This window comes from Drosophila guanche, unplaced genomic scaffold, assembly GCF_900245975.1.
Source record: "Drosophila guanche unplaced genomic scaffold, DGUA_6, whole genome shotgun sequence".
NCBI lineage: Eukaryota > Metazoa > Arthropoda > Insecta > Diptera > Drosophilidae > Drosophila > Drosophila guanche.
In genome coordinates, this window is record NW_022995752.1 from 3,599,542 (window position 1) to 3,622,544 (window position 23,003).

At 42.9% G+C, this 23,003-nt stretch overlaps 2 protein-coding genes across 3 annotated transcripts in view; both read right to left on the bottom strand.

The window, feature by feature from the left end:
* Positions 1–449: 449 nt before the first annotated feature.
* Positions 450–2,057, bottom strand: LOC117587981 (cytochrome P450 6a22). The gene is made up of 2 exons (XM_034278989.1): positions 1,016–2,057; positions 450–883 (listed from the first exon to the last, which is right to left on the bottom strand). The coding sequence occupies exons 1-2, from the start codon at positions 2,055–2,057 to the stop codon at positions 450–452; spliced, it is 1,476 nt and encodes a 491-aa protein (XP_034134880.1).
* A 3,354-nt stretch (positions 2,058–5,411) lies between these two features.
* The window catches only part of LOC117587814 (neogenin), a 44,942-nt gene continuing 27,350 nt past the window's right edge, over positions 5,412–23,003 (bottom strand). For both annotated transcript variants that reach the window (XM_034278771.1, XM_034278770.1), the window contains 7 exons: positions 20,491–20,649; positions 18,556–18,684; positions 17,268–17,402; positions 15,766–15,915; positions 14,995–15,081; positions 14,653–14,928; positions 5,412–6,033 (listed from right to left, as the gene is read on the bottom strand). In XM_034278771.1, coding sequence (XP_034134662.1) covers positions 5,846–6,033; positions 14,653–14,928; positions 14,995–15,081; positions 15,766–15,915; positions 17,268–17,402; positions 18,556–18,684; positions 20,491–20,649 — 1,124 coding nt within the window. In that variant the 3' untranslated portion in view covers positions 5,412–5,845. The remainder of the gene's footprint in view (positions 6,034–14,652; positions 14,929–14,994; positions 15,082–15,765; positions 15,916–17,267; positions 17,403–18,555; positions 18,685–20,490; positions 20,650–23,003) is intronic.

Sequence of the window (23,003 nt, forward strand, 5' to 3'; positions counted from 1 at the left end):
TTGCCTGCAGCTCCACAGCCTCTCCGGGGCAGGTGCTATGGCGGCGGTTCGTAGGCTGCAGCTTTGCGGCAACTATAAATTTCGGTTTGGCTTTCAATCGACCGCCAAACGAGGGAATTATATTCAATTTTCTGCTGACAGGTGCCTACTGGCGCCCCAACATACGACACCAGTTGTCAGCAGATGATACACCAGCCAGCTGCAACAGCCAGACCCTCAGACTGACACCCGTTCTACACACTCTCCATCTGGCAGTTTGTTTACTCAAGATATTCAACGCACTTTTGTTTAGATTTGTCGCGACAATTTCCTGTATATTTTCCCTTGAGATCAGTTGCTCTATTGCATGGGAATCGTATCAGTTCTCCCCTTTCAAAGCCCCTCCCTGCCATGAAATGAAATCGAATGTGGTGCAGGTGCCATCTCAGCCCTTTTGGCTGAGCTTTTGTTTATTCTGAGAGTCGCATCACTTTCAATGGAACCCCTTGGCTGGGTCTGAGTATCATATTGCCTTTGTTTATCGGCAGCTCGTCTGGGAATCCGGGCACGCAGCTAAACTGATATTGGGCTAGCAACTGGATGAGGCCTATTTTAATCAGCAGTCGGCCGAAATGCTGACCAATGCACTGTCGTGGCCCAGCGCCAAAGCCCAGGAAGGCCATGGAATGGCGCTGAAGGCAGTTGGAGACATCAAAGCGTTCCGGTCGGAATAGCTTTGGTTGGGGATAGATCTCTGCATCGTAGTGTATGGCATGGACAGGTATATGCACGATGGTGTCCTTGTCTAAAATCAATGGAATGTCTCCAGGGGCGGAGGGCAACGTATACTCCTCGGCAGTGATGCGTATCAGGGAGGCCAAGGCGGGGTATTTTCGTAGAGTTTCTGCAACCGAAAAATAAACTATTTGAGATTAAAATACTCTATCATACATTTTTTAAAAGATAAGAGATTGCACATAAGATTATAGAACATTTATCTCTCAGTTATCTTTGTCGTAACTGAACTGAAACCCACCTGTGATGGTCTGCTCCAAGTAGCGCATCTCCAGCATCGCCTCATACGTCAGTTGTCCGTGTTTGCGTAGAATAATTGTCAGTTCTTTTCGCAGCTTCTGCTGCACCGCTGGATGCTTGGCGAGCTCAAAGAGCGCACAAGTCAGGATGCTAGAGCTGGTCTCATAGCCAGACACAAAGAGCTCAAAGGTCTGGGATGTTAACTGTTCCAAAGTCAGGTCATTACCGACTAAGAGCTCCAAGTAGTCGTTCCTCTTGATATTCCCAAGCTGCCTTAACTCCATTTGCTCCTTGACAATGCGTCTAAAGTATTCCGTGATGTTTTTGTCATGGGACTGAATGGGCAGCTTTAACTTTGCCAAGATGCTCCAATAATATAATTTGAATAATCTCCAGCGAATATTTCCATCGCTATTTCGCAAGATCTTCTGTGCCTGCACTCGAAACTCCAGCTGGTCATCCCTGAGGCTGTTGATATGACTGCCAAATGCACACTTGGCCGAGGCATCCATGCTGTAGCAATCCAACAGTTCTTGCACATCCAAAACACATCCATGTGGGCTAACCAACTCCCTAAAGCGCTCCTCTAGGTTGTTGGCAGATTTTGTGATGGTTTCGAACATATTTTTCCGCATCATGCCGCTCGTGAAAATTTGTGCTTGCAATTTTCTGAGCTTAGACCATTCCTCGCCCTGAGCATTAAAGAGGTTATCCGTCAAGGTTTCATTGCAAGAGTTTTGGCGATCCACAAACTTGTCGCAGTCCTCAATCAGTATTCTTTTGGCCAGGTCCAAGTCCAAGACGACGGCTATGGGTCGTAAATAAATGTATGATCCAGCCAACAAAGCACTACCCTTGAAGGCTTCGTAGGTCTCCTGTAACAGCTCCGATAAGTGCAGCGACTTCAGCTTGACGAAATGTCCAAAGAGGAAGTGGGCCCGCAGCTGCTTCATCCCATTTATCTGCCAGTAGTTGTATTTGCAGCGCAAGTATCCGAGCACTCCGCTGAGCAGAGATGTCAGCAATATCAGCACGAATCCCATGTGAACATTCAGATAAGACTGAGTCGAAACCGGCTAACGGGTGTATCTTATAAAGATTGCAAGATTCTCCAGATAGTCTCCAGATAGGAAAAAAGCAACAACAAAAAACCTAAGCATATTCTCCCCCTATTTTATAAATATTGGTACAGCATAGAATAGAACAGTATCGCTTTTCTCCGGCTGGTGGCGCCAGCTAAACAATTTTGCTGCAGCTGCGGCATTAAGCAATGTAGAATGAGCCAGTTTCGCTACTCTCCATTGGGGGGCGCCAGTGCAAAATACTACTCCAGATGTCGCCTACAACCTTACACTTGTATGTGGTTCGAGTCCACGCTAAGCGGAAACGGAAATGCTGCAAGTCGAAAGTAGGCGCAAAGTTCAAATGTGCGAATTATGTTAGCTCCACAAATATTTACTTCTGTGCTCCCTCTTTTTAGAAACATTTTTAAACCTTCCCCAGATTTTTGTATTCACCATTTTAATTGTAAATATGTTTTAAATTATTAATTTTGCCAATATAGACCTGGGTTGGGTAGCTGGTAGCCATAATTATGACGCCAGAATGACTACAGACACACAAAAAGTGTACAGCAGAAAAGAAAGGAACTGACAAAAGGAGGGGAATTTGAAAAAAAAACAGAAAGAAAAAAGACAAAATATGAAACGCACTGCATACGAAAGTGGAATGCACAAAAAGCATAGGATATCAAAGCTCCTCCACTGCAAAGGCTCCAGATACAAAGGCTGTAAAAATTCCTTGCACTAAGCTAAAGCGAGAGCAAAAAAGAAAAATGGATAGGTTGGCTGTATGGATTTTCCTTTCAAAGGAAGCCATGGCCAAAGAGGGCTTCGGCATGCTAAAGCAATTTGCATTGCCATCCTTCTACCATTTAATGTGCATGTCAAATATGAATGTGGCAAAACTTATTGCGGTTCCCCATCATTAAACCGATCAATGTCACAATTCTGGAATTATATACCCAAACCATTGCCTACAATAAAATTGACGAATGGGTGTGCGAATTGACATGATCAAATGCATTCATCCATAAAATAACGGAGAGTTTTCAATATTTTATGGAAAATTAGGTATCATAATTGCCGACTGCAACGAGAGAGAGAGAGAGAGAGAGAGAGAGAATATTCCTTAAAAATTCCTGGAAACGCAACCATTGCAATGAAAGACTAATTTTTCACTGCAGAATTTCTTGATCCAATTTTTACTTTAATTATATTTTTAATTGGACCTGTTTTAGGTTTCCATCCACTCATTTTCAATCATTTTCCCTTTGGTCAGCGCTTTTCTTTTAGCGGTTTCGCCCTGTTTTTGCCCCTAGAAAATGGCTCCTTTCTTTGCTTCTCGGCTTTTATGTGTCTTCGTTATGCATTTTTTTTTTTTTTTGTGGGATATACAGCACATGGTCTGCGGGCTTTATTAACTGCTCCTTTTGTGGGGGCATGCTAGAGAGAGAGATTGAGGGTTGGAGTGGGTGCAGCTGTTGGGGCAGCACTCTCTCCTGCAATCGTTTCACATGCCAATTTTTTGCCATTTACCATGCCGTTGTGTGAAATTCGAGTCAAAATGCCATGCCAGCAATTTGGACTCTATTTTTTGTGTTACGTACTATTTCTCTCTCTTTTTTCCCGCTTAACTCTTCAACTTTGGCGAGGAGTGGAGGAAAAAAAACTAACCGCGTTCCAGCACTCGGTTCACTCCGCGGCTCCTTTAATTGCCCACTCGGTGAAGTTTATGAGGGCAGCGGCAGACATTTAATTTATTTTAATAATTATTTTTTGTGTTCCACCCTGGCACAGGCCTCTCCTCTTTTCGACTCTCTGCTGCTCTGCGCTTTTTAAATTAAATTATAAAGTCGCGGGAGTTTTTTGTTGCGCTCAAATTTTTTTGAATGAAAATGAAAAATATGAAATTGTTGCCATGTGGATCGCTGGCAGAAAGCAAACAATAGCACTGTAGGATGGGGCAGGGCGGCAGTTTGGAGTGCATTTTGCGGTTCAGTAAATATTCGCTGGAGGCCTGGCTGCTGTAAAACCAAAAGAATTTCCAAAAATCAGCAGAATGAAATCCAATAATATAAAAGAGCAAATTCCTTAATCAGGTGCGAGGAAAATAGGGCTTATAGAATTTCATGGTTAAGAGAAATAAAAACTCAGGAAATCTCGCAAAAATCCTAGGACGAAGAAGTAGACGTCTGAAAGTTCGGCCTGGTGAGTGGGTTAAGACTTCGAATATTTTATTAACATATATTTATTTTGAATACAGGATGGAACATATTATGCGCTTATGGCCATTCGCGGCAGGCGTCATTGGGAAACACATAAGACATTCAGATTTACTTAAATCCATGGCATACTTTTGGGAGGTTCTTCATAACAAAGCTTGGCATACTTTCAGGTTGCTCGATTTTTGCCTTAATATTACAAAATTGCATACAGATCGGTAAAATAATACACAAACATGAGCTGAAGGCAAGGAACAGTATTTTTGTATGGTAAATATCTCGACCAAATGGGGGCAGATCCTGGCTGGAACTACTTTTTCAGTATCGCCAGGGTCCAGACTCTGGACTGGCAGATTGCGGACTGGCAGGTGTTCAATTTTAGCCAAAACCGACATTCTCGAATGACCTTTTTTGAGATGCTAATCGATGGCCTCCGATCGGTGCAGGACTTGCTATTCCAGGATTTTCAGGATCCAGGCTGTCCATCGACTACAGTTTGCTCCGATACCATGAAGGCGTGGCACGCCCTCATAAAAAAAAACGAGGAAGGCGTGTGAGACGCTTCTTACGCGTCGCAACTTTTATACCCGGTACTCAGTGGTACATCTGTACCTTAGAGGTTTTTACAAATTTTACATTTTCTCTACATATGTCATCTACATATGTACATCTAAATAACTTCTTACGTTAACACGCTCTTTTAGCTATTTCGATACATATTCTAGCTCGATATTTTTCATGTCCTAGCGATCGGTAGAAAATCCCCGAACAAGGACATTATCTTTAATATTTATATCTTAGTTTCTCCGCTTTTTGGGGGCCGATGTAGGTGAGAAATGGCATCTTGTAATCTGGAATCATTCTTGATTTGATGAAACCCCTGTCAAGGATCAAGGATATTTGCAAGCATCAAAAGGAACGATATATTCTGTTTTTCTGTAAGACGGCATTTTTGTTTATTTCGATTCTGTTAAATTAAGATGATATTACAATACATATAGTAAGTTAGGTATATATTATTTATCATACAGCTTGCAGTGCTTGGGAACTAAGCTAGAACGGATTTAAAAACAGGAATGATGCCATTCCAATAACTTAACACTAATTTTACATGATTTTCGTTTTGTTTTGTTTTCGGTTTGGAGTCAAGCTTAAGAACAGTTTTTATGTAGCTTTCGCGAATGGCTTAATTCTACATTTCTTATGATTTACATTCTAATACTTTGTATTTCCGTTATCCCTTCCATGAACCTTCCCCGACTCCATCTCCGTTTCCGATCCGATTCGATCCGAGCTCTTGCATCCATCTCTCCACCCACCTTAAATGCTATACAAACAACTTTTTACAGTAAGCGACTCCCAACATTCAGGCATAACTTAGTACATACAAAATAAATGAATTTTTTTTGACCGAATCGATTGCTTACCTTATAGTTTTTTTTTCTTAGTTTAACTAACTTTGGTTTTGCCTTTTGCAGATTTAATTTCATTTTTGTTTTTGTTTGTACAAATATTCAGAAATACTCAAACAGTAGTTCTGCCGATGAATTATCCATGCCACGTAGATAGATACGACAGGAAGAGGACTACGGGGAGGGCTAGAACATGCAGTAGGGGCTGAGTACCGCTCTTGAGGTCCTGCATTCGATCCAAATCATCTGTTAGGGACTTGGCATCGTGCTTGATAAGATGCGGACTCTTGCCCTCCGCTCGGTAGTTGCCACCAAGATCGGGTGCTAAAAAAAACAAAAAAGGAAATGGAAATGTCACCCATGATTGATTGAAATATTTATAGAATGCTTTGTGGGAGAGGCAGACCCAGCCCGCCCCTTTTGTTTCTGACTTAATCAACTGCCACATGCCACTTTATGATGTGCCCCTTCATATTGTTAGGACTTGAATGTCATCAATTGAATGTCCTTTTTCAATTATGCGCTTGCCACACGCCAACGGGCATAAACAATAGACACAGGATGCGTTTATGACCAGCCATTTGTAGCAGGCGACAGTGCGAAAGAGATAAAGCCACAGAATACGTACACCCAACAACAAACCCCAAACCCGAACTGTTTGTCAACTGGCGGAGCAGAAAGTATTGCATATAAAAAGGACACAACGCAGTTCCGGCCCTGACTGCCCCTGCACCACTTATTTATAACATTCTCACTTATACAGATCCCATTCCTCTCTCTCTCTCTCTCTGTCTTCCTCCCGAAAAAATCGAAAGTATTCCACCCACACTGCCCCACTGACTCGGCAAGAGTCCTTGCTGGCATTTTGTTTCAATTTCACTTGGCAGCATCGGAAAATTGTTTCGATTTTTATTGCTTAAGTGCGTTAAACCCTTGCGCCATGCATTCCAAACAGATCAGAGGAGCGAAGCGGAGCGGAGAGTACGTATCGCAATGGGTACGGGTACGGGGTATGGGGCTCTTTGGGTGCCATGGAAAGTGTGTGGCACTCGGGCATATCGGATGCTGGGGCGACGTCGGCGGAGGAGTGAGGCGAGCCGGAAAAGTGGAAAGGCTGTGTATTGTTTTTGCCATCAATTTATCCTGCAGTTTGTTTTTTGTCCAGTTTTGTCTTTCCCTCTGTGTTTTTTTCTTTTATTTGTTGTTTTTGCTGTTTGCTCGATTGTTTGTTTGTCCGGCAATCTGTTTCATTGGACATTTGTTTGCGTGCTGGGGCCCGGCCCGGCCCGGCCCGGCCCGGTTCCATCGTTTCTCTTTGTTTTTCGGCATTTTTTTCCTTTTGTTTTTTGTTTGACTTTGACGTGGACGGGCCATTGGTCATTAGGTGGATTGCAAACAATTGTTTGCGGGACTATGTCGGTTCTGTGTGTGTGTGTATGTGCGGTGAGAAATTGCTCGTTTTCAAAAAGAGAGGGAGAGGGAGTAGAAATTCGTAGGCTTTAAGTGTTGATAATTGAAGCGGAGTGGTTAGGTGGGGTCTTTGGAGCTTGATACAAATTGATATTGCCAAGTGCGGGCTTACATTTGCCAGATTTCTGGTCTATTTGATCCATTTTAATTTTAAAACATTAACAGACTGCAACAACTCTTTCTACACAAAAACCCACCTCGGCTCAGAGTTCACAACCCCATGGTAGTCGCCGTTGAACTTCATTCCATTGCATTTAATTTCACTTCGAACTTTATCATAACTATAAAATATGGCATTGGTAGCGGCAGCGGCAGCGATGGAACCCTTTATCTGCCGTCGTTGCAGGTCCATCGCAAAAGGGACTTGCTCGTTTTTGTTTTTAACGAGTAAAACCATTTTTTATTTATTTTTAACATCGGAAATGCGCAAATTGCTTTGGAAATTTATTTGTCTGTCTGCGTGGGGGGTTCCTCTCTACCCTTCTCACCCTTACCATCCCATCTGTGTGTGTGTGTGTGTGTTTGTAGGTGTGATTGTGTTTGTGTTTGGTATTTTATTTTTCTATAAGCAGCTTTTCCAGAAACTTCTCTTCTCTGGCGGTTGGCGCGTTGAGTTTCCCTGGTTTCTGTTTGAAGGAAGGAAGTGTACGTGGGACGAGGGGCTGGAGACTGGCGGGCATGGCCTGGCTTTTGGTTGTTTTGCAGGCGTCTGCAAACATTTCCATGTGTGAAAGCTGTGGCAACACCAACACCAACGCTAACACCAACACCAAAAAGCAGGTCTTGCCAGGAGGGGTGGCTGATTTTTATTGACGTTTGAGCATGTGTTTATGCGTGTGACTGAATGTGTGTGAGTGTGTGTCCTGTTTGTTCTGTTTGTGTCTGTGTAGGGGCAAAGAGAAAGTCCCAACGGTGTCTTTAAAGCGCTTAAGCACAAAAAGAGAAAGAAAGGAAAGCAACTTGGGGCCAAGCAAAGAAAAGGCAAAAGAAAACGCATCCTGAATGATAAAGAAAATCCCCCACTACCCTCTCTACACCCTGCTTGTAGGGCAAAGCAAACGCTTTAGCTCAAACATTTGGCTCTCTTACAAGTGTTTTTTCCCTTCAAACACTTGAAACTTGAAGCGTAATTTCTGCATAATTCCCAGCCTCGGGGCAACTCTTAGGGGTGCCATCGAAACGAGTCGAGTGTGAAGTCGAGCTTTTGGTGGCTAATAGAAACAAACGTGCAACTGTTTACGATAGTCCCTCCCTCCCACTCGCATCTTCATATGGCTTTATCTTCATATGGCACCTCGTACAGTCCAGGGATAGGCTCTCTGCCTTCGGTGGCACTGCTTTTACTCCATTAAGTCCTGTAGGCCTGTGTGTGTGCGCTTTCACACCTCGATTTGCAGCGCCTGTTGCACTTAACCGAAAAAGGATGAAAGGAAAAACAGTGCCTGGCACTCAGCACTTGAGACTCACTTGGGGCTTGGTCCTGCGCCTCTTCTGCCTTTGCTGCCATGCGTTATATTTATTGCAAGTGTATATTTCTTTCACTGGATAGCGAGGGGAGCACGGTTCATTGTACAGCCGCAGGACTACCCTGCAGCACAGCCCCCCACCACGCGGATCCTCTTCAGAAATCCACGAGTACGGCAGGCCGTGGGGGCACGCGATGGCAATTCGGTTGCTGCTGTCTGTTGCGTTTCATTTACTTTATCATTTTTCACTTTTGCACATTTTCGTGCAACGCGGGGGGAGGGACACGGACAGGAGGTATGCTACAAATTATAGGCAAATTATTGCCAGACACTGAATGCTGAAGTAATCATCAGTTTGAGTCCGGTACGGAAACGTATCCGGGTCCGGCTACGGCTCCGCACTGTGGCTGTGGCTCTGGGCCTGACCACTTCTTCCATGCATCGTTCTGTATCCTGTACAGACCTTGGACAATTTCTTTTTATTGCATTTCCTTGTAATTTGTGCCATATTGTTTGCCCGTTGGCCGAACAAATTAAAAATGAAAGCGACAGCACAGAGAGGAAGCAACGGCAACAACGACTCTGCTCTTCTCTTCTCTCCACTCTGTGGTTGATTGCAACATTTTAATGACAGTTTGAGTGGCGCACCAAATGCAGCTACAGCATCATTTAATGGGATAGAGTCCAGCCCAGAGAGCTCCCTCCGTCCAGTTTCGTGTGTGGGTTGGGCATTTGGTCTATTCCCAGTAAGCGACCAGACCTGTCCGTATTGAATGCCACCGCCTAACCAGAGGATAATTGCAAATTCAATTGAATGCGTTAGTCGAGCGCAACTAAATGATAAATTCATGCGGCATGCTTAAGGTTTGTTAATGGCAAATTGTTGTTGAGCTATCAAATAAACAATGTACATTGGACGTATGTATGTACTTTCATAGATCGAAGGAACATTGAACATATGTACAATGTAAATTGTGCATAGATTGAAGGAATAACAAATGTACATTGCTCATTGTACACAGTTCTGAGGCACTGTAATTGTAATAAGAGCACAGATCCTTAGCTTAAAAATTGGCATAAGCTTGAGAGCCCGCAGCATTCTGTCAATAAATTTGGACTTTAAAATTGCACCCAAAAATCACCCAAAAATGCACCCCGCATGCAAACGCATGAGAAAATGTAGATAATTTTGCCTTCAACACGCGAATACCACCCAAATCCCAAAGCACAAGGGCGTGGCCAAGGGCGACTGGGAGGGTAGGTTAAAAAAGTGTCACCACACCCCATCTCATGAGCAACGGAACGTTTTGGTCGTGAAACTTTCGTTGTCGCCTGCTTGTTCCGCCTTAGAGTGTCAGCGGGTGATGGGGGGGCGGGTAAGGGGTAGCGGGGCAGTCGCGAAATATGCAAAACTCCGCAGCGATAACGGGGAACACACACCACACACACACTCGATGTTCCCCCGGTAGTGCCTGACGCCGCGATATGTATGTGCAACATCTAGCAGGTAATAAATCTAACTGTAAACGCAGCGCTTACGACGTTGCATGCCACGCTTGAAAGTTGTCGTCATTGAAGCACCGCACCCGCCATACACCAACCCGTCGAACGGCAGGCACACTGCCTCCTCCTCCTGCCTCCACGAGTGTCATATGGCCTGCCCAGAGGCTGCTGAAGGAGCTCCCCCAAGGGCCGTCTCTCCGCCCTTTCTGGAGCTTTCTGGATGATGCAACATTTCTGCTTGCGTTTGCCAAAAAATTGCTTTAGTTGAAGGCGAGTACGAGGTCCCTTTTATAGAAACGATAAAAGAGCAGGAGCAAGAGGAGGAGCGGGAGGACAGTCATATAGTGGGAGTTCCTTCAATCGCCTTGACGCCCTGCGCGCAATTTGTCTGCTATTTTTATATTGCACTTTTTTTTAGCACGGGAAAACTCTTCTCCACCCACAACACTTCCGCCTCATGCGCTTATATTCAATTTATTTGAATTGATTTTGTTGAAATTTATTTTTGTAGACTTTTTGGAACAGTTCACAAGAGAGAAAAAGTGACAACAATTGTAGCGAAGGACAGGCGCGAATTTAGAGAAGGACTTTTCAAATTTGGAGAAATTTTTGGCGATTTAGTGTTTTTTTTTACAGAAATAATTCGAATCCTTTAACTGGAAGTTTTCCTTAATTTTTTTTTTTTTTTTAAGGCAACATTGAAATGTTTTTAATGTTTATTAATCTTTTCAAATTAATATTCCCTGAAATAGAAATCAGACGTCTCAAAAGTCTAAAAAAAAAGCTGACTCCATGGCTAAATCTACTTTTCCACCGATCTGGGTGTGGCCATAATATAATCTTTTAAACCGACTTTAGAAATGTTTACATTTTTTTATACCAAATTAATATTCGCATTGGAAATACCGCATCGGGACGCCGTTCGTTCTCTTTCGTAGTGATCAGACGTGTTTTTGATTTGCGCTCCTTGCTTTCTTTTCTATCTTGGATAAACGACCTTTGTTTTTTTTTTTAAATAATTATATTTGCATACTGAATGCCTTACAACTTGAACCTGTCCTGATGCGCGAGTGCATGCCTCTTATTTGTGTAAAAATATAAAGTTAATCTCTTTATTTTGTGCGTCGTTTAGTCGTGTGTTTGTGCTTTTTCTTTTTGTAAGCACGCCCTCACTATTAGCCGCTCTCTCCAGTAGTTGCGTAGCTCTCGCTCGAGTTAACTGTTCTTCCTCTCTCGCTCTCTAAAGTTTCTGTGCAGTAGCGCACGCTCTCTGCTTAGCTGTCGCTTAGCTGTTCTGTCCTCTCTCCGCTTAACTGTTTTTCGATCCCGCTTTAAGCATTACTTAAGCACTTTGTCGGCACACTGGTCCCATTGCTATTTGTTTTGAGAAAATACATTTTATTTATTTTTGATGTGTGCTCCGCTAAGACTTGTAAGAAGCAGATCACCCACGACCAGCCGAGCATCCCTTGATGGCTCTGCGATAACGTAGTGCACGCAAAATGTATTGGGTTCTCTGGCCTCGTGGGTGACGCAATTTCAAAACGTAATGGTCTGCATTACAGTTGTGAGGCATGTCGGTCTGCCGAGAATGACATGGTCACGTTCATGAGGCAGACGCGAAAGGGCTTTAAGGAGATGACGGTGGGCTTGTGGCAAGTGCCTGTCCCTCGACCGACAGTGCAGCAGCTAATTTCGTTCGCCACTCCAAGGGCAACAACAACTGCTGGTAATCATGTTGCGGCTACCGAATCGATCATCTCGGAGAACAGCAGAACATGTTGAGTTCCGTTCCGGATATTGCAGTCACAGGTACCAGATCTGTGGTGCCAAAACCTCTGTTGGGAGTCCCACCAAAAAGGCAAGTTTTTGTCTCTCGGCTTGCCCCTGACCACACATCTAATGATGTAACTGCTTTTATACATAAGCCGATGCCTTAAAGGTGGAGAAGCTTAATTTCTCTTATGCCAGGGAGATATCCTCTTTCAAGATTAGAGACCATTTGCTTTTCCAAATTTTGGCCAGAGCACCTGGTTGTGAAAGAGTTTAAGGCTAAGAAGAAAAATAGGCCCCCCATAACCCCCCTTCCTCCTCTGCTCCATCCACCTCTTCCCACTGCAATTCCTTGCAGCCAAAAAACGAACATCCCTCTTTGTAGCCTATTAAAATGCTCGCGGCTTACGTGGTAAGCTGAGCACTCTTTTTATGGATAGTTGCACATTTTCATCCCATGTTATTGTGTTTACCAAAACCTGGTTAAAGCCGGACATTTTTAGTTCCGAAGTTTTGGCAGATCGGTACACAATTTATAGGAATGATCGTTCGTCTCGACGTGTAGGAGGGGTTCTGATTGCAGTAAACTCTTACTTTACGTCGTAACTTTTCATAGTCCAGGTCTCACAAGACCTGGCCAAGACCTGGTCCCTCTCCTTCTGAACGCATTTGTTGCTAAATAACTTAAAAAGGGATTTTGATTGGTCAGCTCTGTACTCGTGCACTGACGTCATTGAAGGCACAAACATTTTTTACAATGTACTTGACACAATTTTTGACTCGTGTGTCCCACTCTCATGTTCACACTCTTTATTAATGGCCTTCTGTATTAATAAATTCTCGAGTACTTATGTATGCGGATGATGTTAAACTCTGTGTCCAGTATAAGGACATTTCATTTCACTCTCGCTTGCAATCTGATATCAATAGCTTTCAGTCATGGTGCTGTGCAAATATGTTACAACTTAATGCCTCGAAGTGCAATGTTATGACTTTTTGTCGCTCCAGCCCCTTCCTGGCTCCTTACACCCTCTGCGGTAGTTCTCTTGAGAGAATTACATTGGTTGATGATCTAGGTGTTAAACTAGACCCCAAGTTAAAGTTTTCTGAACACATTTCTACCATGGTAAATAAAGCCATGGGTGTGCTTGGGTTTATAAAGAGGTGGTCAAAGGAATTTGATGACCCCTATATAACGAAGACTCTTTATATCTCGCTTGTTCGTCCGATTTTAGAATACGGCTCATGTGTATCGTGCCCTCAGTACAACACACATCAGACCGTATTGAATCAGTACAGAACAACTTTTTATTATTTTCCCTGCGGGGCCTCAACTGGGATGCAACTGTGAGACTTCCATCCTACCGTAGTAGACTTCTTCTAATAAATCTTCCATCCTTAGTCCTTATCTCTCCCGTAGTTAGTTTCATTTTAGCTTTGTCTTGTTTCTGACTTTGATAATTTTGCCTGCTTAGCTATAGTTGCTCTAGTTTAGTTGTGTTTAGTTCTAATTTTCCTCTTTCCTGCATGCTCGCGACCGGTTCGCTTAATCGCGCCGCGCGTCATGCGGCAGCGCCCCTCGGTCGGTTGGGTGGGAGGAGGGCTGCGTTCTGCTGGGTTCCGCGCGTAACAGGCTTGGCTTGGTGTCGCATGGGCCACTTGATGGTGCAGTCATTGCATATCAACGTCCAGACATAATACTTTCATGTAAAGATTTTCTCACCCCACTTGTGCTTGGATTTAAAATTGAATTGAAATTCTAGTTTCTGGGTATTTTTGTTCCCCATTTGATTTCTAGTCGCGCTTTGTATGCACAAAATTCTCGCCTTTTGCAGCAAAGGGGCTGTAAAATTTTATGCGTTTCGTCCTTTGGCAGCAACAAAAAAAGAGCAGAGCACTGTGGCCAATTGTGTGCTGAGGGAGGGGGGTACAAGGGATATACAAGGATAAAACTTTATGCTTATCGATTGGCAGCTGCAGCTACTGCCAGGGGAACGACGTCTGACTTGTCCCTGACTTGGTGCCTGACTTGCCCCTTAACCTTTAAGTTGTGATAGTTTCATTGGCACCTCAAGCTACGCCACGCTACACAGCCAGAACTAAGAACAAATACGAAACGAAAGCCCGTTATTATTTATGATGATTGTACATTACGATGGTTCACATTAGCAGCACATTATACCACCCAGACGACGACATATTGTCAACTCAGCAAAAGTATCGTTGTGGAATACGATTGGGGTGGGAAAACCTTTTGGGGGCAGGCAGTCGGAGGCAGGCATTGCATGCTTCAAAGTCATATTTTCATTGGCAAAGCCGGCAAACCAGCCAGCAGAGGAGAGACAGATAGATGGGGGAGGAGGAGCGGGGCAGGGAACTTTCATATGTTTTGGCAAAATATTTATACCCGTTACCCATTGCCTGGGAGGGTTTTCTAGGACCAGCTGTAAGTCTCTACTTGAACCCCAGTATATGCTCTGAATTCCCTTACTCATTCCACGGTATTCGCTTTTGTTGTTCGTGGAACGGATCTATATCTAACAAGTGCCGACAACGACATGGCAGAGACCCTTAAGCCAAGCAGCTAAAGTCGTTATGATTTGTCATAAACATAAAATAAATGGCCAAATATTTATGGTATCGTCTGCACATTGTGGCCGGGAGGAGGGAACTCGTCTTGGAGTGGCTTAAAGCCCCCGAGATAGAAAAAAAAGGAAACTCCTCCACTCACCATGGTATTGTTGCTGTTGCTGCTGTTGTTGTTGCTGCTGCTGATCCCTGCCACTGCCCTGCCTTGTGGCAATGGACGAGGAGGATGTCTGATGATCCTGCGAATTAAACAAAGTCAATACCCCACCCACATAGACATTGTTCTGCGCCGATGATGACTGATCCATGCCGCCCTTGGGCTGCTTATTTCTTTGCTGCTTTTGCTGATTATTCCCGGGATTATAGTTGTAGGGATTATTGTTTGAATTCTGATTGCTGTTGCTGCTATAACGTTGTTCTAAATAGAGAGAGAGAAAGAGTGTGCTTAGACCGCGACTTCGATGTATATATGAGTGGCTCTTACCTTTATTGTACTTGACGAGCACCACGGGCACCGTGTTGATCGCAGCTGTAGGCGCCATGGTCGTCATTGTTGTGGTTTGCGGAATGTCTGTGGCAAGAAAGAAAAACTCCATGAATATCTATGGAAAAATAGCAACAAAATAGCTACAAAACCACAACAAAATAGCAACAAAATAGCTGCAGCAATGATGTTGATCTACCTTTACTTTCCGCCCAAAATAACCAACAGCTGTGCGTCGTCTGCTCATCAAGATACAAAGATACAACTGGCACTCTCGCATTCGTATTCCTTTAGCTCGTAAATCAATCACTGACACTGCTGCTGCTAGTCCACACACAGAGAGAGTGAGTGAGAGATCCGACCTGGCTGCACTGCCCACCTACGAACCCATTTAACCCCAGAGGCACTGGCGCCCGAAAACTTGTGTGGAATTTCAGCGCCCATGCACCCCGTACTTTCCATACTCATTGGGTATTTATCAGGCACACAAACAGCACACACATACAGCACATACAAAATGTGGGGGATGGCTTCACGCAGAGTCATTGACTTAAATTAATTAAAAGCTACAGTTGGCCAAATAGTTTGCTGCCTAATTGCCAGAGGCTGTCTGACTTATGGCCATTGTTTCCTTACGCCTGACGGTTATGCCCCGTACAGGGCCAATGGTTATTGTTATTGCATGATGGGCATTCGGCATTGTTCTGAATTGTAGGTACTACCAGTAGGTATTTACGTGCATATTTTGTATACTTAGTTTTATATACTTACGATATAGTTTGATCGCACCATCTGTGTCGCCCAGAGAGTTTTTGGCCACACAACGATATGCCCCAAAGTCCTGTATGTCCACCTCGTAGATGGTCAGTCGCATTGTGATTTTGTAGCCCGATTCAAAGGTTTCTGGCACAAAGCGTTCACCTGCAAGAGATGGAATGGGAAACTGAACTTTTAACCCCATTTCGTAGAGTAAACTCAATCTCAATTTGAATCCTTTTCTGGAACCCTTCTGCTGCCCGCTCTTCTTGTCAAAGTAATTTTAACGTAGAGAAAGAAAGCGAAGCTTAGAGCGCACAAGTTTTGTCTTGGATTTTGGAACCCCATGTCAAATGGTTCATTTTAATTTATACAAAAACAAGTCAAGTCTGTGGGTGGACTCTGGCTGTTAGCTGTGGCAGTGACTCTGTCCTTAGTCCTGCCTCTTGTTTGTGTCATGCAGGTTTTGATTTACGTTTGATGTCGGTTAGATTTAGTACTGGCTATAAGCTTGGTATTACATGATGTCCTTCATCTGCTTGCTCGTTTTTCGGTAATTGTTATGCCGGAAATTTTGTGGGCACTGATTGCTATAGTAAAATGCCCCCCAGAATAGACATTGAGATGGTCCGAAAACTGATTAGAAATAATTTACTTTTCGGGCGGATAAAGTAAATGGCAAATGAGCTCAGAAAAATCTTTGTATCTATCATATAAATTCTACCTCCTTCATTCTACATACATTTCATATAAAAATATGTCATGACACCACCCATGACACTTGTCTTGTTTCTTGTGCCCCCGCGTTTTGTGTTCTTTGCTGTGAAAAACTGAAAACAGAAAACTCTATTAAAAAGCAGCGACTGGCGGACACAACTGCAGCTGACTTGAGGTCATTTTCAATCACTTTTTCCATTTTCTATGGCACAGCGCAAAAAAAGCTAGAAAATAACTAGAAAAAGAGAGAAGGGGGAAAACGAGAATGGACTGGCAATGTCTGTGACTTTTTTCGCTGGAACGCGCTGGCCAGAGGCCTCTTCCTGTGGAGGATGCTGCGACCCCTAGGAGTGGGAAGTACTGCTGGAAGATGGGACTACAATCCACTTCTACTCCACTCCACTCCACTTCTACTCTACTCAAGGAAATGCCATGCCGACTGCGGTTTCGAGTGTCCTTTTTTAACTGGTACTCTGTGGCACTTTTTTTTGTCATCGTCCACAGTTCATTTGTCGTGGAAGATGAGTGGGGGGAAATCTGAAGAGGTGGAATGAATAGATGGATGCAGATGGTAGGGTCAGGTTGGTCGTTACGGTCCCTAGAAAATTAAGGGAAGAGCAATACCCACAAGTGACATAAAGAGAGAGAGAGATAGAGAGAAAAGTGCTCTGAAGTGGAGAGGAGTCTATTTTTTACTGATGAAATTAAATGGAATTTAATAGGGCAAAGAGTAAGCCTCATGGGGGGATTATAATCAAGATTATGGGACTTATTTATGCCCACATCTAGGGAGCACTCACCTGGCACTATAATCGTATCATTCTTCATCCAATAGTTGATCGACTTGGGATATGCCTCCGATTGGCATTCCAATGTTATATTTTGTGTAAGCGCCGCGCCAACTAATTGATTTTGTATCCAAATCATGGGAGGAACTGCGAAAATATCAAAATAGAAAAATGTCTGAGGAAAAATATGTGTGGAAAAACCAAACGAAAATGAGTTTTGACTCCCACCTGTTTGGCTGTGGGATTGGGGGATGTATCCAGGTGTATGATGGAATGTTTTGAGCGATTGAATGGAATTTTGTGTTTTATTGTTGGGGTGATGAGAGACGAACAAAGGCAAAGAATTTTTCCATTTATAGAGGGAGGGAAATTCCATTGGTTATTGTTATCGTTTTTCTAGTGCTTTATATTGCCATCGTTTTCGGCGTTGCCGCTGCCACGACTGCTGCGGTTGCCATTTATTGTTTCCCAAACTAATTGCTTTTTAATTTTATAGAAAAGCCACAGAAAATGCTTTTGCTTTGGCAATTGAAGCTGAAATGCTGAAACGAAGCGCGTACTGCGGTTGGCCATCAAAAAAAGAGAGTGAGCAGAGGATTGCGTACTCGTACTAAGAGTATTCCCCTGGGTGCAAATTACTCTCCCACTTGGGGCAGAGGGACTTATGTGTGTGCACTGAACTTACCTAACAAATTGTTGAGCAATTTTAATTTTTATTTAATTAGCAAAGAGAAGAAGGAGCTGCTGATGCTGCTGCTGCTGCTGATGATGCTGCTGGAAAAGTGCAATGGAAAATGCTAACCAGCTCGGGTAGCAGCGGAGCTATGGGAGGAGCTCTGTTAGGAGCGGAGTTCTGTGTGGATCAGAGGGGAGCATGGCGCTGGTGCACACACTTAATTATTTGCTTTATGCATGGCACCTAAAAGTATACAGTATTTTGCAGCTGCCCCTGCTGCCTGCCTCTTGGGAAAAATTAAAATGCAGAGCATATTTAGCACGGCACAAGAGAGCTTTGCTTTCCCATTGAGATGGGTGTGTGACGCTGTCTATGTGTGTGCTTATATATTTCTATGTGTGTGTTGTTTATATGTGTGTTCTATCTATATGTGTCTGTGTTCTGGCTGTCTCTGCTCTGTGACTGTGTCTGCGGTGCGGTCTGCCCGGCACCTTCTGGTGATGCCGCTCTAGCGCACAACTATAAATATTTAAATATGCTAAAATTGATATGGGCCCTCTACACCACTGCCTCCTTCTCCCCGGAGGCTCTGGTAGCACTCTGTTCTCTCTCCTGCATACTTACAGTGCACAATGAGCATCACACGCTTGCTGACTGTTGGCGGTATGCCATTGGAGGCAATGCAGAGATAAGCGCCCATATTCAAGCGATTCACCTTGGCAATGGTCAAAAAGGATCCATTGTAGGCAATAGCTGGAAGAAAGAAAATAAAGAGAAGAAAGGAAATACAAAGATTAATATGAGACGCATTGAAGGTTGAAAATTGTATATTTATTTGTCATTTATAAAACCTCAGAAGAGCTTTACGGAAAGAGCTGGAGAGGCGCAATCACACAGTGCCTGCTATGCAAATAGAATTCCACAGTCCTTTGCCCTGGCTGAAGCTCCTTCTCCTGCTTCTCCTCTCCTGTATACTCCTCCTCCATTTCTTATACTCCTCCTCCTGCTCCTCCTCCTTCTCCTACTCCTACTCCTCCTACAGCTAATCATCTCGCTCATTGCATATGCAGCTCCCCAAGAATCTGAATTCGCATTGCTTCTGCCTCTTATATGCCGCTCCGCCCTGCCCCCGATCCTGCCCCATATGTAGCCCTCTGCCTCTCAGGGCCCAGCATTTCATGCAATTCAAATTTTGCATATTTTCGGTGTGTGTTCCGTGTGTCTGTCTGATTCCTTCTTGTGTTTGGCATCTGCTCATTCATTTCCTCCTTTTGGAACCAGGAACATCAGCAGATGCTTCAGCAGTATTGGCGCTTGTGTTGTCTTTCTCCATCCATCTTATTTTGCATTGGAATTGTTTTTCAGGTGTCCCTCTCCCTGCCCCATGTGCCCAAATGCATAATTTGAGCGATAATTAAACAATCAAGTTTTGAGGGAGTTCCTAATTATTATGCGCTTTTACTTGACGTTTAATTCATATTTCTGAAGGTGTTTTTGCTGTGTTATCAACAATTTCGACGAGATCTCTCCCTGCTTTGCATTTTATTTATTTATTTTTAATCTTTTAATGCTTTGTTTTCGATCAAAATAATTAAACTTGATTGTTAATTATAATTTCTGAGATAATAAATCAGAAAATCTGATTTTTAATTAAAATTTCTAAGGGGATTTCTTCTTTGATATATAATATTCTGATAAGATTTCTCTCTGCTTGCTTTTTATAACTATTATAATAATATTTTAATACTTTATCTATCTATCTATCAAAATAATGATAATTGATTTCTAAGTACAATTTCGAATGGAGTTCTGTGGTATAAATGTATGTATTTATAAATGATTTAGATAATAGTGCATTGGAATAATATTTTATCTGCTTAAATTTGCACAAAAATAGTCTCTAAATTTAATTTCCAACCAAATTAGGCTATTTGTTCCATTTCTTAACGAGAAGGGACGCGTGAGACGCTTTTTTTGGTGGCTCTAGCTCTTATAGTCTCTGAGAACTAGCCGACAAACAAGTCGGACAGTCGGACAGTCGAACGGACAGACGGACGGACGGACAGACGGACGGACAGACAGACATGGTTCTATCGACTCGGCTATTGATGCTGATCAAGAATATATATACTTTATGGGGTCGGAAACGCTTCCTTCTGTGCGTTACATACAACCGTTATTCCCACAAATACAATATACCCTATTTAATTTGTAACCCACTTACAATTAATTAAGTTAAGCTAACCCAAATACGATATCAAGTGCAAGGCAATTTGCATGTCAGAAATGCGCCGTCAAATCATCGTCCTTAATATTGGAAATTATTGAGTTCAGTTTTGATTATTATACGAGCCCTTTTTCCGGCTCTCCTAATTACAGTCGAGCAGAGAGAGAAGAGAGCAACGAGAAAGTGACTTAAAAAACGTTCTGTAATGAAATTTAATGCAATGGAAACACGCGCCAATCATTTGCATGCCATGCACAGGTGCCTCTCCGTTAGGTCTAATCTTACCTTCAGCAAATCCAAGCTGGCATGCACTCTCCCCCCTTGGATCTTACCTTCTGCTCCATTGGGAAGCGGTATCAGTTCTCCACCTTCACGTCGCCATGTTATCGTCGGTGTGGGGGATCCTGTGGCCGCACATTTAAGGGTCACATTGGAGCCCTCACGTATGACCATATCGGTGCTGGTCGGATAGTCCAGTATATCAGGCGGAACTGCACAAATCATATAAAAGATATAAGAGAAGTTACGTGGCACGTACAGAGGGAACAGCAGCAGACACACAAAGTTTGCCAGCGACATATTATTCATACGCCGCGTGGGCCAACCAGGACGGCAGGCAGTGAGTAAATTGTTTGCGTGAATTGTTCGCCAGGTGTCAGACAGACAGTGGCAGTTGTCAGTTGGCAGCAGTTACACAGTTGCAGTTGCACACACAGTTTGTTGTTGCGGGGATGTGGCAAGTGTGGTTGTTGCGACAGTTGTTGTTGTTCGAGGCATTCGTGATGATTGTGGCATGGCAGTTGTTGCAATTATTTGTTGTTTGACATATAAATAAACAAAATATAATACATACATTGTTAAAAGTCGATAGATTATATGCAAAATTGTTGGGGGAATTTTTGGAAATAAATAGAATTTGTGTATGTAAGGAGCATTTTTTGAATTAAAAATAATTTTGATGTGTAAATTAATAATAGTAATGTAAGTTTTACATTTAAATCTTAATTGTCGACTTAAGTAAGTTTTACATTAAAACTTTAATTGCTACAAATTTTTGCCTCAATTTTTCTCTGAAAAGGGGTAAATGAACAAACCATAATTAAATAAAAGCTTATCCCCTGCAGTTCTACAGGTAACCGTGACAGGCACCCCGTTCACCCTTCGACAAATTTTAAAGCTGCTGGGGGAGAGACACTATAAAGACTGCTAGCAGTGCGTGTGCCTTATTTTTAGCAATTAATTATAATTTTACGCTTGACAATTTAAGCACTTGCCAAAAAAAAAGAGCGGCAGACAGACAAACCGACAGAGTGACAGACAGTTACTGAATGAATGAGCTCATCCTAGTGGACTCGACTCGACTTCACTTTCGACTCTCGTTCTTTGCCAAAAAATCTGCTTTTAATTATGGGCCGCATTTGTTTTATTTCATTTTGAGTGCCTGCCCGGCTGCTGCCTGAATGCTGCCTGCCTTCTGTTGCTTTTCCTTTTCATGAAAATCCAATTAGTTGGGGACATTTCTTCTACAATTGAAAGGCGTCAATATTTCTATTTATTTCCTTCTTGATTGCCTTGATTGCTAACCACACATACCCATATAAACGTTTCCATTTCATTTATACTCGTAAGAGAATCCGGTGAGAGACTTGAGAGTGGCAGCAGAGCAGTGCGGAACCCCAAGCCAAGGCCACGATATGACTTGTATGTGACTTCAAAGTCTTCTGTATGGTGTGGGGGGCACACAACACAATGATGTGCATGTTTTACAAAATGTACTTTGACTTTTCACCCAAACCACACAGATGCACACACACAGACATTACGTATACGTCATGCTGTACAAATTGAATGTAGGCTGCCGCTGCCTTCCACTCTCTCAACTTTTCTTTTTATTGTGCCTGGCTACATGTCACACAAATGTCTTAATCGGTAAGTGGGCGTGGCAGGCAATCTCTTTGCTTTTGGCAGAAACAGCGGGGAGCGGCAGGGCGGTTGATAACTTATGAAATTAGGTGAAATGGTGTGTGATTAAATTGATGTGCCAAAAATTAATTTCAATTGGTTTGAGACCCCGGCAAGTGGGATTTAAAAGTGGGGGTGCTTTTTAAAATTAAAGATAAAAGAAGGCTTTAAAGTTTAAAGCCTCACAAAAGTGTGGAAAGGTGAGGATTAAAGTATAAGTTTAAAAATAAAAGATTTTTATTATTTATTTGTTTTTTTTTCGCTCTTTTTGGGTAAACAAAATACCCCTGAGCAGCCTCTCTCTATAGATAAAATAAGGCTTTAAAATCGAGCTAAAAAAGCAAAAATGTGTGGAAATGGGGGATTATAGTATGGGTTAAAAATAAAAGAGTTTCTACTCCACAACAATTTTATTAGATTTGTATGATTTTTTTAGGCAATAGAATCCCCCTAAAGCTATTTCTCGTTCACCATCGATTCCTGCCAATCTATTCATCGAAACCACAACAATCGCTTAAAAAAGCATTTGTTCAAAAATGCATTTGCCCCAAAAGGATTTGTTACTTGTTTTACTCCACTTTTTACCCCTCTGCTCAAATCAGCTCATGTATAGCTCATGGCGTTTATCCGATCAAATCAAATGCATAGCCACACCGAAGCCCCCACGGCCTAGGCACCGCTCAGCCATAGGCCAGACGTCAGCGTAGGAAAAAAAAATATTACTTCTATATAAATTAAACAATGCAGCGTTAGCAGCCCCACCTACAAACGAAAAATTCATATGAATTTGGTGTATAAAAAACAGAAACAACAACTGAGAAAAACGACAGAATACAAAAATTGTGGAGCCAAAATAAATGTGAGGAAAATTCCACACAATGTC